General features: G+C 49.7%; 1 protein-coding gene across 1 annotated transcript; it reads right to left on the bottom strand.

Moving 5' to 3' along the window:
- Positions 1-2,372: 2,372 nt before the first annotated feature.
- On the bottom strand, positions 2,373-11,617 carry LOC141763673 (uncharacterized). Its single transcript, XM_074628237.1, has 10 exons — positions 10,833-11,617; positions 8,463-9,512; positions 6,979-7,104; positions 5,996-6,109; positions 5,792-5,884; positions 5,566-5,712; positions 5,285-5,389; positions 4,983-5,070; positions 3,748-3,865; positions 2,373-3,645 (listed from the first exon to the last, which is right to left on the bottom strand). The coding sequence occupies exons 1-10, from the start codon at positions 11,391-11,393 to the stop codon at positions 3,099-3,101; spliced, it is 2,949 nt and encodes a 982-aa protein (XP_074484338.1). The 5' UTR covers positions 11,394-11,617; the 3' UTR covers positions 2,373-3,098.
- Positions 11,618-13,333: the final 1,716 nt, after the last annotated feature.

Below are 13,333 nucleotides of genomic sequence, written 5' to 3'. Positions count from 1 at the left end.
CAGAGGAGACGTCTGATGTTCCTTCATGTTTCAGAGGAGACGTCTGATGGTTCTCCTTCATGTTTCAGAGGAGACGTCTGATGGTTCTTCATGTTTCAGAGGAGACGTCTGATGGTTCTTCATGTTTCAGAGGAGACGTCTGATGTTTCTCCTTCATGTTTCAGAGGAGACGTCTGATGTTCCTTCATGTTTCAGAGGAGACGTCTGATGGTTCTTCATGTTTCAGAGGAGACGTCGGATGGTTCTCCTTCATGTTTCAGAGGAGACGTCTGATGGTTCTCCTTCATGTTTCAGAGGAGACGTCTGATGGTTCTTCATGTTTCAGAGGAGACGTCTGATGTTCCTTCATGTTTCAGAGGAGACGTCTGATGGTTCTTCATGTTTCAGAGGAGACGTCTGATGTTCCTTCATGTTTCAGAGGAGACGTCTGATGTTCCTTCATGTTTCAGAGGAGACGTCTGATGTTTCTCCTTCATGTTTCAGAGGAGACGTCTGATGGTTCTCCTTCATGTTTCAGAGGAGACGTCTGGTGGTTCTTCACGTTTCAGAGGAGACGTCTGATGTTCCTTCAAGTTTCAGAGGAGAAGTCTGATGATTCTCCTTCATGTTTCAGAGGAGACGTCTGATGTTCCTTCATGTTTCAGAGGAGAAGTCTGATGGTTCTTCATGTTTCAGAGGAGACGTCTGATGGTTCTCCTTCATGTTTCAGAGGAGACGTCTGATGGTTCTCCTTCATGTTTCAGAGGAGAAGTCTGATGGTTCTCCTTCATGTTTCAGAGGAGACGTCTGATGTTCCTTCATGTTTCAGAGGAGACGTCTGATGGTTCTCCTTCATGTTTCAGAGGAGAAGTCTGATGGTTCTCCTTCATGTTTCAGAGGAGACGTCTGATGGTTCTCCTTCATGTGTCAGAGGAGACGTCTGATGGTTCTCCTTCATGTGTCAGAGGAGACGTCTGATGTTCCTTCATGTTTCAGAGGAGAAGTCTGATGATTCTCCTTCATGTTTCAGAGGAGACGTCTGATGTTCCTTCATGTTTCAGAGGAGAAGTCTGATGGTTCTTCATGTTTCAGAGGAGACGTCTGATGGTTCTCCTTCATGTTTCAGAGGAGACGTCTGATGGTTCTTCATGTTTCAGAGGAGACGTCTGATGTTCCTTCATGTTTCAGAGGAGACGTCTGATGTTCCTTCATGTTTCAGAGGAGACGTCTGATGTTTCTCCTTCATGTTTCAGAGGAGACGTCTGATGGTTCTCCTTCATGTTTCAGAGGAGACGTCTGGTGGTTCTTCACGTTTCAGAGGAGACGTCTGATGTTCCTTCATGTTTCAGAGGAGAAGTCTGATGATTCTCCTTCATGTTTCAGAGGAGACGTCTGATGTTCCTTCATGTTTCAGAGGAGAAGTCTGATGGTTCTTCATGTTTCAGAGGAGACGTCTGATGGTTCTCCTTCATGTTTCAGAGGAGACGTCTGATGGTTCTCCTTCATGTTTCAGAGGAGAAGTCTGATGGTTCTCCTTCATGTTTCAGAGGAGACGTCTGATGTTCCTTCATGTTTCAGAGGAGACGTCTGATGGTTCTCCTTCATGTTTCAGAGGAGAAGTCTGATGGTTCTCCTTCATGTTTCAGAGGAGACGTCTGATGGTTCTCCTTCATGTGTCAGAGGAGACGTCTGATGTTCCTTCATGTTTCAGAGGAGACGTCTGATGGTTCTCCTTCATGTTTCAGAGGAGAAGTCTGATGGTTCTCCTTCATGTTTCAGAGGAGACGTCTGATGGTTCTCCTTCATGTTTCAGAGGAGACGTCCCGTGTCCTGTTGGACTGCTTTAGTCAGGAGCTGAAGCTGAAGCAGACGATCCTGCAGGAACTGGCCCACACGGTGACCTCTGACCTCTGCATGGTCTACCTGTCCTGCTGGCTGCACCAGCCCTTCATCCCCCCCCAGACCAGACTGACCCTGGAGGCTCTGCTCCTGGAGACCGGACACCGCCCCCTGTGATGTCATCAGTCCTCCAGAGTCATGTGACCACGTCTGAGGGTCCAGGTGTGTGATCAGGAAGTAGAAACAGAAGATCTACTTCCTGAGGCTGCAGGTGAACTCGGGATCAGCTGATGGACTGAGTGGACCTGAGCGGCCGGGTCTGGTTCTGTTGGGTCTGTGATGGAACACAGAACTAACGCTCCGTAACGTTGAGAACATGGTTCATCAAATAAATTACCTCTGTGATCTTTCAGAGGTTTTTACTCAACGAGCTGCAGACGCCCTTCTATCTGAAGACCAGACAGAAACACTCGGAGGACGTGAGGACGAGTCCTCCTCGGTGAGGAGGACTCGTCCTCGGTGACGACGTTCAGATGTGAAATAATGAAACCAGCTGAGTTCATCACATCAGTTTATTGGAGGAACATGAAATGTGTTTAATTCTTTCAGCACTCGAACCATCAACATGAAAAACCAATAAAGTTTCATTTCCTCCAAAACCGTCCTCACGTCCGTCTTCCAGACGGTCCGTCCTCCAGACGATCCGTCTGGAGACGTTTTGTTGTGAAGTTTTATAAAAAGTAATAAAATAGTGCAACTTTTTTTAAACTTTGTTTTCCTGTTTGTATCTACATATAAACAACTAAAACTGATCCGGTTTATACTGAAATGTTCAAATATGAAAAAGAAAAAAAAAACATGTTTACAAATTTACAATCGGTCCAGATTCCTTTAAAAAGCAGCAGTGAGATCCGGTTCCTCCTGAGGAGCCGCTGCTGACATCATCACAGGTGAGAACTCAACCAACCAATCACAGTTGAACTGGGACAATAAATAAGACGGCTGAGTACGGCGGCCCAGAGAGGACACCACAAGGTCACGTCTCGTTAAGATGCTGCTGCTCATATTTAGAAGAACCCCCTGAAACCACAAACCAGCAGTCTGAGGATCTGTTAGTGCCCCCTTCAGGCTGCTGTGTCCATCACACCCTCAGTTATAATGTACACTTTGTACACCGTATAAATACCACTTAAAGTCCAGACGCTCCCCGTCAGTGTGATGTGGTTCAGGTCAAGTTCTGGTCTTGCTCAGATCAGATCAGTCTAGATTTTGTTCAGGGTTCACTGAGGAACTCTGGCTCCGTCTGAAGCCTCGATGCCCAGCAGGGCCTGCACCGCCTCCAAGGGGACCCCCTGTGGGGTCTGGATGTGCATGGTGGTTCCGTCCGGCCCATTGACGATCACAATCCGGTCTAAACCGGGCTCTGCCAGCTGAACCGTCAGCCCCTCGGTCTGGATGTAGATCTCCTGACCCTCCTGGAGCTCTTTGGGCTCGCAGTGGTCCACTGAGCCGGACTTGGACAGGGAGGAGTCCCTCTGCTGGAGCTGAGAAGAAGTCTGGACTGAGCTGGACTCAGGTGTCTGGACTGAGCTTGAATCAGGTTGGGTCTGGGGACCTGGAGCTAGAGCTTTCTCTAGCTCCTTCATCTGGGCTGTGCCGTCACTGGTGTTCAGGACCTGGTCTTGGCTTGCTGACAGAGGCTCCACCTGGGCATTGGTCTGCAGAGGCCCCATCCTCTGGTCCTCACCTGGGGTCACCTCCAATATGTGCGCGGCAGGGGGCGGAGCCTCGGTGGAGGGCATCTTAGCAGACGTGGAGCCAGAGGAGCTGAGGGACCACAGAAACACATTCAGACCAGATCAGCCCTGTAAACCTAGTCCAGGTATCACCTGTTCTATACACAGAGGACAGGGGGCGGGGCTAGCTCACCTGGAGGCTGAGTTAGCACTGGTGGTCAGCAGTTTAGATCCAGCTGGAATCACCAGAGGAGAGACAGAGACTGAGCAGGGCTTCAGAGAGGAGGTCACAGGGGTCACTGTAGTCCCACCTTGGAAAGACAAAGAAACATGACCTGAGTTCAGTTCAAAATGTAGATCAACAGTAAGGATGCAGCATGGTAAGGATGCGGTAGGGTAAGGATGCGGTAGGGTAAGGATGCACTAGGGTAAGGATGCGGTAGGGTAAGGATGCGGTAGGGTAAGGATACAGGGTAAGGATGCACTAGGGTAAGGATGCGGTAGGGTAAGGATGCGGTAGGGTAAGGATGCGGTAGGGTAAGGATGCAGTAGGGTAAGGATATAGTAAGGTAAGGATACAGTAGGGTAAGGATGCACTAGGGTAAGGATGCGGTAGGGTAAGGATGCACTAGGGTAAGGATGCGGTAGGGTAAGGATGCACTAGGGTAAGGATGCGGTAGGGTAAGGATGCAGTAGGGTAAGGATATAGTAGGGTAAGGATGCAGCATGGTAAGGATGCGGTAGGGTAAGGATGCGGTAGGGTAAGGATACAGTAGGGTAAGGATGCACTAGGGTAAGGATGCGGTAGGGTAAGGATGCACTAGGGTAAGGGTGCAGTAGGGTAAGGATGCACTAGGGTAAGGGTGCGGTAGGGTAAGGATGCGGCATGGTAAGGATGCGGCAGGGTAAGGATGCGGCAGGGTAAGGATGCGGCAGGGTAAGGATGCGGCAGGGTAAGGATGCGGCTGGGTATGGATGCGGCATGGTAAGGATGCGGCAGGGTAAGGATGCGGTAGGGTAAGGATGCGGTAGGGTAAGGATGCACTAGGGTAAGGATGCGGTAGGGTAAGGATGCAGTAGGGTAAGGATGCAGTAGGGTAAGGGTGCAGTAGGGTAAGGATGCGGCAGGGTAAGGATGCGGCTGGGTAAGGATGCGGCATGGTAAGGATGCGGCAGGGTAAGGATGCGGCAGGGTAAGGATGCGGTAGGGTAAGGATGCACTAGGGTAAGGATGCGGTAGGGTAAGGATGCAGTAGGGTAAGGGTGCAGTAGGGTAAGGATGCACTAGGGTAAGGATGCACTAGGGTAAGGGTGCGGTAGGGTAAGGATGCGGCATGGTAAGGATGCGGCAGGGTAAGGATGCGGCAGGGTAAGGATGCAGTAGGGTAAGGGTGCGGTAGGGTCTAGTACAGATGCGCTAGTTTATACCTGTTCTGGGCGTCTCAATGCCATTCTGGTGAACTGGAACGCTGTTCTCCATCTTGAATCTCTTTGAAGGCGGCAGCATCTTGGAATTCTGGGAAACAGATTTTCTGACTGAATCAGACTGAACCTGGATCAGGTGTTTAGCTGCCACAGAGTCCTGGTTTCTATCAGATCTAGATCTCTGTAATCAGGCTCTGATGTTTACGCGTGCAACACAGGAACAAGATACTCCAAAGACACCAGTGTGGAACCGGACCCAGCCTGGATCCTGACCCAGAACCCAACTGTGCTGATGGTGTGTTTACCTCCATGTATCGGACGTTCTTAGTGGTCAGAATGGAACTGGGAGACGCTCCAGGAACCACCTTCATTCTGTTCACCTCGTCCAGGATCCCCAGAGACCTGGCAACCTGAAACACACAGTACAGTACAGTACAGTACAGTACAGTACAGTACAGTACAGTACAGTTCAGGACAGGACAGGACAGAGGACAGGACAGGACAGGACAGGACAGCAACCTGTGTACTGCTACATACAACCCAAAGCAGAATGTTGAGTAGAGTAGAACCCAGTAGAACTTCTCACCTCGATGTTTCTGACCTCCAGTGGTACGGCTCCGCCCTGCGGGCTGATGATGTAATCCTGTGCAGCCTGTCTCACCTGCGCCTGCAGGGACTCAAACTCGCGGTAAATGTCTGGAAACCGAGTCCGAGCCGGACCGCCCCCCTCCACCTGAACCAGTCAGAGGACACATCAGTAACACCTGAGAAGACAAACACCTGAGAGGCACTGTTCATGTAGAAGTGTGTACCTTTGCCAGCAGCAGCTCCCACAGACTCAACACTTTGGTCAGACGAGGAAGAACAATGTCCATCAGCTCCTCATCCTCACACTGCTCCACCAGCTGTAAACACACGGTCGTCATGGAAACACAACACCACAGTGCGGTTACTACATCGTGTCTCTAAAGAAAGATTTTACTTTGAAAGTACACGTCTCCACTTCCTTCTCTTACCTCCTGCAATCGGTCTCGTCTCCTCTCCGCCTGCTGCTCTGCAGTTACCGTGGTGACGGCGAGCTTTGGAGGTCGACCGCGACGGCCCCGCCTACTGACAAGGCCCACCGTCACCTGAGAGGTTCAACCAATCAGATGCTCCGATTATTTACCTGAGTTTAAGTCACTAGTTCAATCCAGTTCAGATTGGACTGCACCGGTGTGGTATACTGGTAGACTGTCGGACTGTAAAGGTGTGGTATACTGGTAGACTGTCGGACTGTACAGGTGTGGTGTACTGGTAGACTGTCGGACTGTACAGGTGTGGTATACTGGTAGACTGTCGGACTGTAACGGTGTGGTATACTGGTAGACTGTCGGACTGTAACGGTGTGGTATACTGGTAGACTGTCGGACTGCACAGGTGTGGTGTACTGGTAGACTGTTGGACTGTACAGGTGTGGTATACTGGTAGACTGTCGGACTGTAACGGTGTGGTATACTGGTAGACTGTCGGACTGCACAGGTGTGGTGTACTGGTAGACTGTCGGACTGCACAGGTGTGGTGTACTGGTAGACTGTTGGACTGTACAGGTGTGGTGTACTGGTAGACTGTTGGACTGTACAGGTGTGGTGTACTGGTAGACTGTTGGACTGTACAGGTGTGGTGTACTGGTAGACTGTTGATCTGGACTGTACAGGTGTGGTGTACTGGTAGACTGTTGGTCTGTACTTTACAGGTGTGGTGTACTGGTAGACTGTTGGTCTGGACTGTACAGGTGTGGTGTACTGGTAGACTGTTGATCTGGACTGTATAGGTGTGGTGTACTGGTAGACTGTTGGTCTGGACTGTACAGGTGTGGTATACTGGTAGACTGTTGGACTGTACAGGTGTGGTGTACTGGTAAACTGTTGGACTGTACAGGTGTGGTGTACTGGTAGACTGTTGGTCTGGACTGTACAGGTGTGGTTTTGAAGTGTTAAACAGTTTGAAGTGAACTCACCTTAGGAGGCGGTCCTAGTGGTCGTCCCCGCCCCCTGCCTCTCCCTCTCCCTCGCCCTCGGGGCCGGCCGGGGCCCCGGTGATGGAGGCCCCTGAGTCCCACAGCTGCTGTTGGACCCCCCTCCATCTGAGGACAAACAGAAAGTAAACTAGTTGGTGATAACCCAAACTAGTTAGTGATAAACCAGACTAGTTGGTGATAAACCAGACTAGTTAGTGATAAACCAGACTAGTTGGTGATAACTCAGACTAGTTGGTGATAAACCAGACTAGTTGGTGATAAACCAGACTAGTTGGTGATAAACCAGACTAGTTGGTGATAACCCAGACTAGTTAGTGATAAACCAGACTAGTTGGTGATAAACCAGACTAGTTAGTGATAAACCAGACTAGTTGGTGATAAACCAGACTAGTTGGTGATAACCCAGACTAGTTAGTGATAAACCAGACTAGTTGGTGATAAACCAGACTAGTTAGTGATAAACCAGACTAGTTGGTGATAACTCAGACTAGTTGGTGATAACCCAGACTAGTTAGTGATAAACCAGACTAGTTGGTGATAAACCAGACTAGTTGGTGATAACTCAGACTAGTTGGTGATAAACCAGACTAGTTGGTGATAACTCAGACTAGTTAGTGATAAACCAGACTAGTTGGTGATAACTCAGACTAGTTGGTGATAACCCAGACTAGTTAGTGATAAACCAGACTAATTGGTGATAAACCAGACTAGTTGGTGATAAACCAGACTAGTTGGTGATAACCCAGACTAGTTAGTGATAAACCAGACTAGTTAGTGATAAACCAGACTAGTTGGTGATAAACCAGACTAGTTGGTGATAAACCAGACTAGTTGGTGATAAACCAGACTAGTTAGTGATAAACCAGACTAGTTGGTGATAAACCAGACTAGTTGGTGATAAACCAGACTAGTTAGTGATAAACCAGACTAGTTGGTGATAAACCAGACTAGTTGGTGATAAACCAGACTAGTTGGTGATAAACCAGACTAGTTAGTGATAAACCAGACTAGTTGGTGATAAACCAGACTAGTTGGTGATAAACCAGACTAGTTGGTGATAAACCAGACTAGTTGGTGATAAACCAGACTAGTTGGTGATAAACCAGACTAGTTAGTGATAAACCAGACTAGTTGGTGATAAACCAGACTAGTTGGTGATAAACCAGACTAGTTGGTGATAAACCAGACTAGTTAGTGATAAACCAGACTAGTTGGTGATAAACCAGACTAGTTGGTGATAAACCAGACTAGTTGGTGATAAACCAGACTAGTTGGTGATAAACCAGACTAGTTGGTGATAAACCAGACTAGTTAGTGATAAACCAGACTAATTGGTGATAAACCAGACTAGTTGGTGATAAACCAGACTAGTTGGTGATAAACCAGACTAGTTAACCAGTCAGTAATAACTAGTAATAACCATCCTCCAGATCTGAGCTCTGATTGGTGGATCGGTCTCTTACCCGGCTTGTTGCCGTGGCAGCAGGTTTGTCCTCTTTCTTCTCCTCCTCCTCCTCCTCTCTGATGCCTCCTGCTGTCGTCTCCTGTGATTGGCCGTCGTCTCTAAGGGGGTGCGGCGAGTTGTCGGGCGGATCAGGCTCTCCGTGAGTCGGGTTCAGTTTGTAGTGCCGGTTCAGGCCTCCGGGACCGATGTAGGCCTTGTCACAGGTCTGGCAGCGGTGGGACCGGGCCTTGTGGCTGTAGGTGAGTGAGGCGCCAGGGGCGGGGGCGGGGCCGTCCTTCCTCCCGCCCTCCTCCTCCTCCACGCTCATGTCGGAGTAGTCGTCCGAGTCGGACTGGTGGCCGTCCGCCAAGTCCTCCGTCTTTATGAACTTGTAGTCTTTGGCTTTGTACTTCGGTGGTCTAGAGACTCGACCGGACCTGGTCTGGACCTTCACCGCCTTCTTCTCTCTCTTCTTCGCCTTCTTCTCTTTCTCCCTCTCTCTGTCCTTCACGGCTCGGGGCGGGGTCGCAGGGGGCGGGGTCGCAGGGGGCGGGGCCTTCATGGCGGGTCGGGCAGCAGCAGCAGCAGGTGTTTGTACCGGGACTGCCGCGGTGGCTGCCGGTGGTTTAACTGGACTCTTACCGGCGGCCGGCGCCGTGCCGTTAGCGGGGGTTTTGATTAGCGGGACGCTAACAGTCTTAGCAGCGGAGGTCTTGGCCACGGAGGAGGTCTGGACTCCGATGGGGGACATCGCAGGTTTCTGACCCGGACTGGAAGCGGTCTGACCTGTGAGCTTGTGGACCAATGGGAGCAGAGATCCGACGACGGGGGCGGGGCTCTGCAGCAGCAGCTGGATGGGGGGGTCGCCCGGGTTCTGCTGCAGGAAGAACTGCTGACCCTGCTGACCCACCACCGGCTGGATGTGGATGATCTGAGCGCCGCTCACGCCGCCGTTGACCGAGAGCTTCACCTGCGGATGACCCACAGCTACGCTCTTCTGCTGGGGGGCGCAGACAGACTTCACTTCCTGTTTGGGGGGGACCTGGATCTGGATCCTGACGGGCTCCGACTGAAAGGACAGAAAACCAGAAACCAGATGATCCATGGATCTTCAGAGGGAAGAACAAAACGTATTCATATGATTGATGAAGTATTGATTAGAGGATCAATATTAAATCTGACAGCTGACTCAGGTGGTCCTGTAGACTCAGACCAGGTCCACGCTGATCTGGATCCATCTGGAACTCCACTTTAAGTCATTTCAAGAGTCTCGTATCAGATCAACGACCGGCTGCCCAAAACACCTCGAGAAATAAGACGTCGGCACGCTAGTCGGCACGGGTTGGGTCTCTCTGTCGGTCTGAATCAGGTTTCAGGGCCTGGGGAGGTCAAAGACGTCACACCAAATACAAAGTCTGATAAATTCACCTGTCAATCATCTCCTGACCTCCTGAGGGGTCCCCACCCTCAGGTTGGTCCTGAGACCTCCTGAGGGGTCCCCACCCTCAGGTTGGTCCTGAGACCTCCTGAGGGGTCCCCACCCTCAGGTTGGTCCTGAGACCTCCTGAGGGGTCCCCACCCTCAGGTTGGTCCTGAGACCTCCTGAGGGGTCCCCACCCTCAGGTTGGTCCTGAGACCTCCTGAGGGGTCCCCACCCTCCGGTTAGTCCTGAGACCTCCTGAGACCTCCTGAGGGGTCCCCACCCTCAGGTTAGTCCTGAGACCTCCTGAGACCTCCTGAGGGGACCCCACCCTCAGGTTGGTCCTGAGACCTCCTGAGACCTCCTGAGGGGTCCCCACCCTCAGGTTAGTCCTGAGACCTCCTGAGGGGTCCCCACCCTCAGGTTGGTCCTGAGACCTCCTGAGGGGTCCCCACCCTCAGGTTGGTCCTGAGACCTCCTGAGACCTCCTGAGGGGTCCCCGCCCTCAGGTTAGTCCTGAGACCTCCTGAGGGGTCCCCACCCTCAGGTTGGTCCTGAGACCTCCTGAGGGGTCCCCGCCCTCAGGTTAGTCCTGAGACCTCCTGAGGGGTCCCCACCCTCAGGTTAGTCCTGAGACCTCCTGAGACCTCCTGAGGGGTCCCCACCCTCAGGTTGGTCCTGAGACCTCCTGAGACCTCCTGAGGGGTCCCCACCCTCAGGTTAGTCCTGAGACCTCCTGAGGGGTCCCCACCCTCAGGTTGGTCCTGAGACCTCCTGAGGGGTCCCCACCCTCAGGTTGGTCCTGAGACCTCCTGAGACCTCCTGAGGGGTCCCCGCCCTCAGGTTGGTCCCCCTGCTGTAATGAAACCTGATGGAGCTCAGTGCAGAACTCAAACAGAACCAGGTATCAGTCTGGACACTGTGAGTCCACTGGAGTCCAGATTAAACCGGGCTCACAATCTGACTCACCTTCTTCTTCTGGACCACCTGGACCGAGCCGGTCTGCAGGGCCACCTGCTGGGCCACGCTCTTCAGCTGCTGGGAGGCCTTGTTCTGAGTGCTGGTCCGGACCTGGACCTGGACCGGCTGCTGGGGGACCTGGACCTGGACCTGGACCTGCTGGGACTTGGTGACCTGGTTGATGACCTGCTGCAGCTGGTTGGGGTCCAGGGCGGTGTTGTGGACCGGGATGGTCTTGACCAGCTGGTTGTGGTTCAGGTTCTGCTGCAGCAGCTGGACCGCCTCGGTCTCGGAGACCTGGACCACCTGCTGCTTGGTGAGCTGGTCCAGCAGAACCTGCTGCTCCTGGGCCGTCAGTCCGGACCCCTCCAGCAGGCTGCCGTCCGGCTGCACGTAGATGATGGTGGTTCTGTTCACCAGGTCCGGGTTCTGGTCCGGGTTCAGGCCGCAGAACTCCGGGACCAGCAGGAGGCTCGGTTCTTCTGGGTTCTGCAACGAGTCCGCCAGCTGAGACCCGGACCCGGACCCGGAGGTTCTGGTTCTGGTCGGATCTTCCTCCTGGTCCGCCATCTTGGCTGATGCTAACTGTTAGCTGCTAGCTGCTAGCTCAGAGTGGGGGGGCAGATGAACCTGATCGAGGATCGATAGATCACCGATCAGTCTCTGAGTCTCTGTTCTACCGTCTGAACCGCTGAACGAGCCGCTGCACCGGGAGGAGGAACACTACCGGGACCGGAGAACCGGAGACCTAACAGCTAGCTGCAGCTAGCATCAGACAGCAGGGAGGAGCCACAACCCGGACCGGATCACAGTCAGCACTGGACCGGATCACAGTCAGCACCGGACCGGATCACAGTCAGCACTGGACCGGATCACAGTCAGCACTGGACCGGATCACAGTCAGCACTGGACCGGATCTTCTGATGGTTCTGCCTTCAGGACACATCGACATGTGATCTGGAACAGCCGGGGATCGAACCGCCGACCTTCTACCCTCTGAGCCAGGGCCGGGTATATACCACAGAGTTGAGGATGTTATAGATGTATAGTTCATGTTTAATGATTATAATATAGTATTTAATGTAGTTTATATCAGAGGATGTTATAGATGTATAGTTCATGTTTAATGATTATAATATAGTATTTAATGTAGTTTATATCAGAGGATGTTATAGATGTATAGATCATGTTTAATGATTATAATATAGTATTTAATGTAGTTTATATCAGAGGATGTTATAGATGTATAGTTCATGTTTAATGATTATAATATAGTATTTAATATAGTTTATATCAGAGGATGTTATAGATGTATAGATCATGTTTAATGATTATAATATAGTATTTAATGTAGTTTATATCAGAGGATGTTATAGATGTATAGATCATGTTTAATGATTATAATATAGTATTTAATGTAGTTTATATCAGAGGATGTTATAGATGTATAGATCATGTTTAATGATTATAATATAGTATTTAATGTAGTTTATATCAGAGGATGTTATAGATGTATAGTTCATGTTTAATGATTATAATATAGTATTTAATATAGTTTATATCAGAGGATGTTATAGATGTATAGATCATGTTTAATGATTATAATATAGTATTTAATGTAGTTTATATCAGAGGATGTTATAGATGTATAGTTCATGTTTAATGATTATAATATAGTATTTAATGTAGTTTATATCAGAGGATGTTATAGATGTATAGTTCATGTTTAATGATTATAATATAGTATTTAATATAGTTTATATCAGAGGATGTTATAGATGTATAGTTCATGTTTAATGATTATAATATAGTATTTAATGTAGTTTATATCAGAGGATGTTATAGATGTATAGATCATGTTTAATGATTATAATATAGTATTTAATGTAGTTTATATCAGAGGATGTTATAGATGTATAGTTCATGTTTTGGTAAATACCAATATCTATGATCACTCTCCTTCTCATCATCAGGCAATAATTCTTGTACCGTCTGATGCAGCGCAGCAAACGTAGTTAAAAAACTTTCAAATGTGCGACGTAGTGGAACGAAAAAAGGAAATGACATCGGGATGGAAGGAGTGTGAGATCGGGAAAACAGCGTGAAAGAAGATGAAGAAATGTTTGTGATGAACTGCATGGTGTAGCCTGTTAGTATGGCTGAAGAGGATGAATTACACGGACCTGAAAGTGTTCAGGCGGTGCGCGCAAAGCGCGAGAGAAAACTCACCTTAAAAGCCGCAGAAGCTGCTTTATTTAAACAGAAAAACGCAAGAAGAGCGGCGCTGGCAAAGTTGACGAGCAAAATGAATGTATTAGAGCCACTTCTTGGCACGTATGACAACCTGAGTGATGTCAAACGTTATACGAGTGTATTTTGCAAGTTGTTAACTGCGTTTGCTGCGCTGCATCAGACGGTACAAGAATTATTGCCTGATGATGAGAAGGAGAGTGATCATAGATATTGGTATTTACCAAAACATGCTAATAACAAAGATTTCAAAAGAAAGG

Source organism: Sebastes fasciatus, unplaced genomic scaffold (assembly GCF_043250625.1).
Source record: "Sebastes fasciatus isolate fSebFas1 unplaced genomic scaffold, fSebFas1.pri Scaffold_25, whole genome shotgun sequence".
NCBI classification, from domain to species: Eukaryota; Metazoa; Chordata; class Actinopteri; order Perciformes; family Sebastidae; genus Sebastes; species Sebastes fasciatus.
The sequence above is the reverse complement of the archived record's forward strand: the minus strand, read 5'-3'. Positions and strand labels throughout refer to the sequence as shown.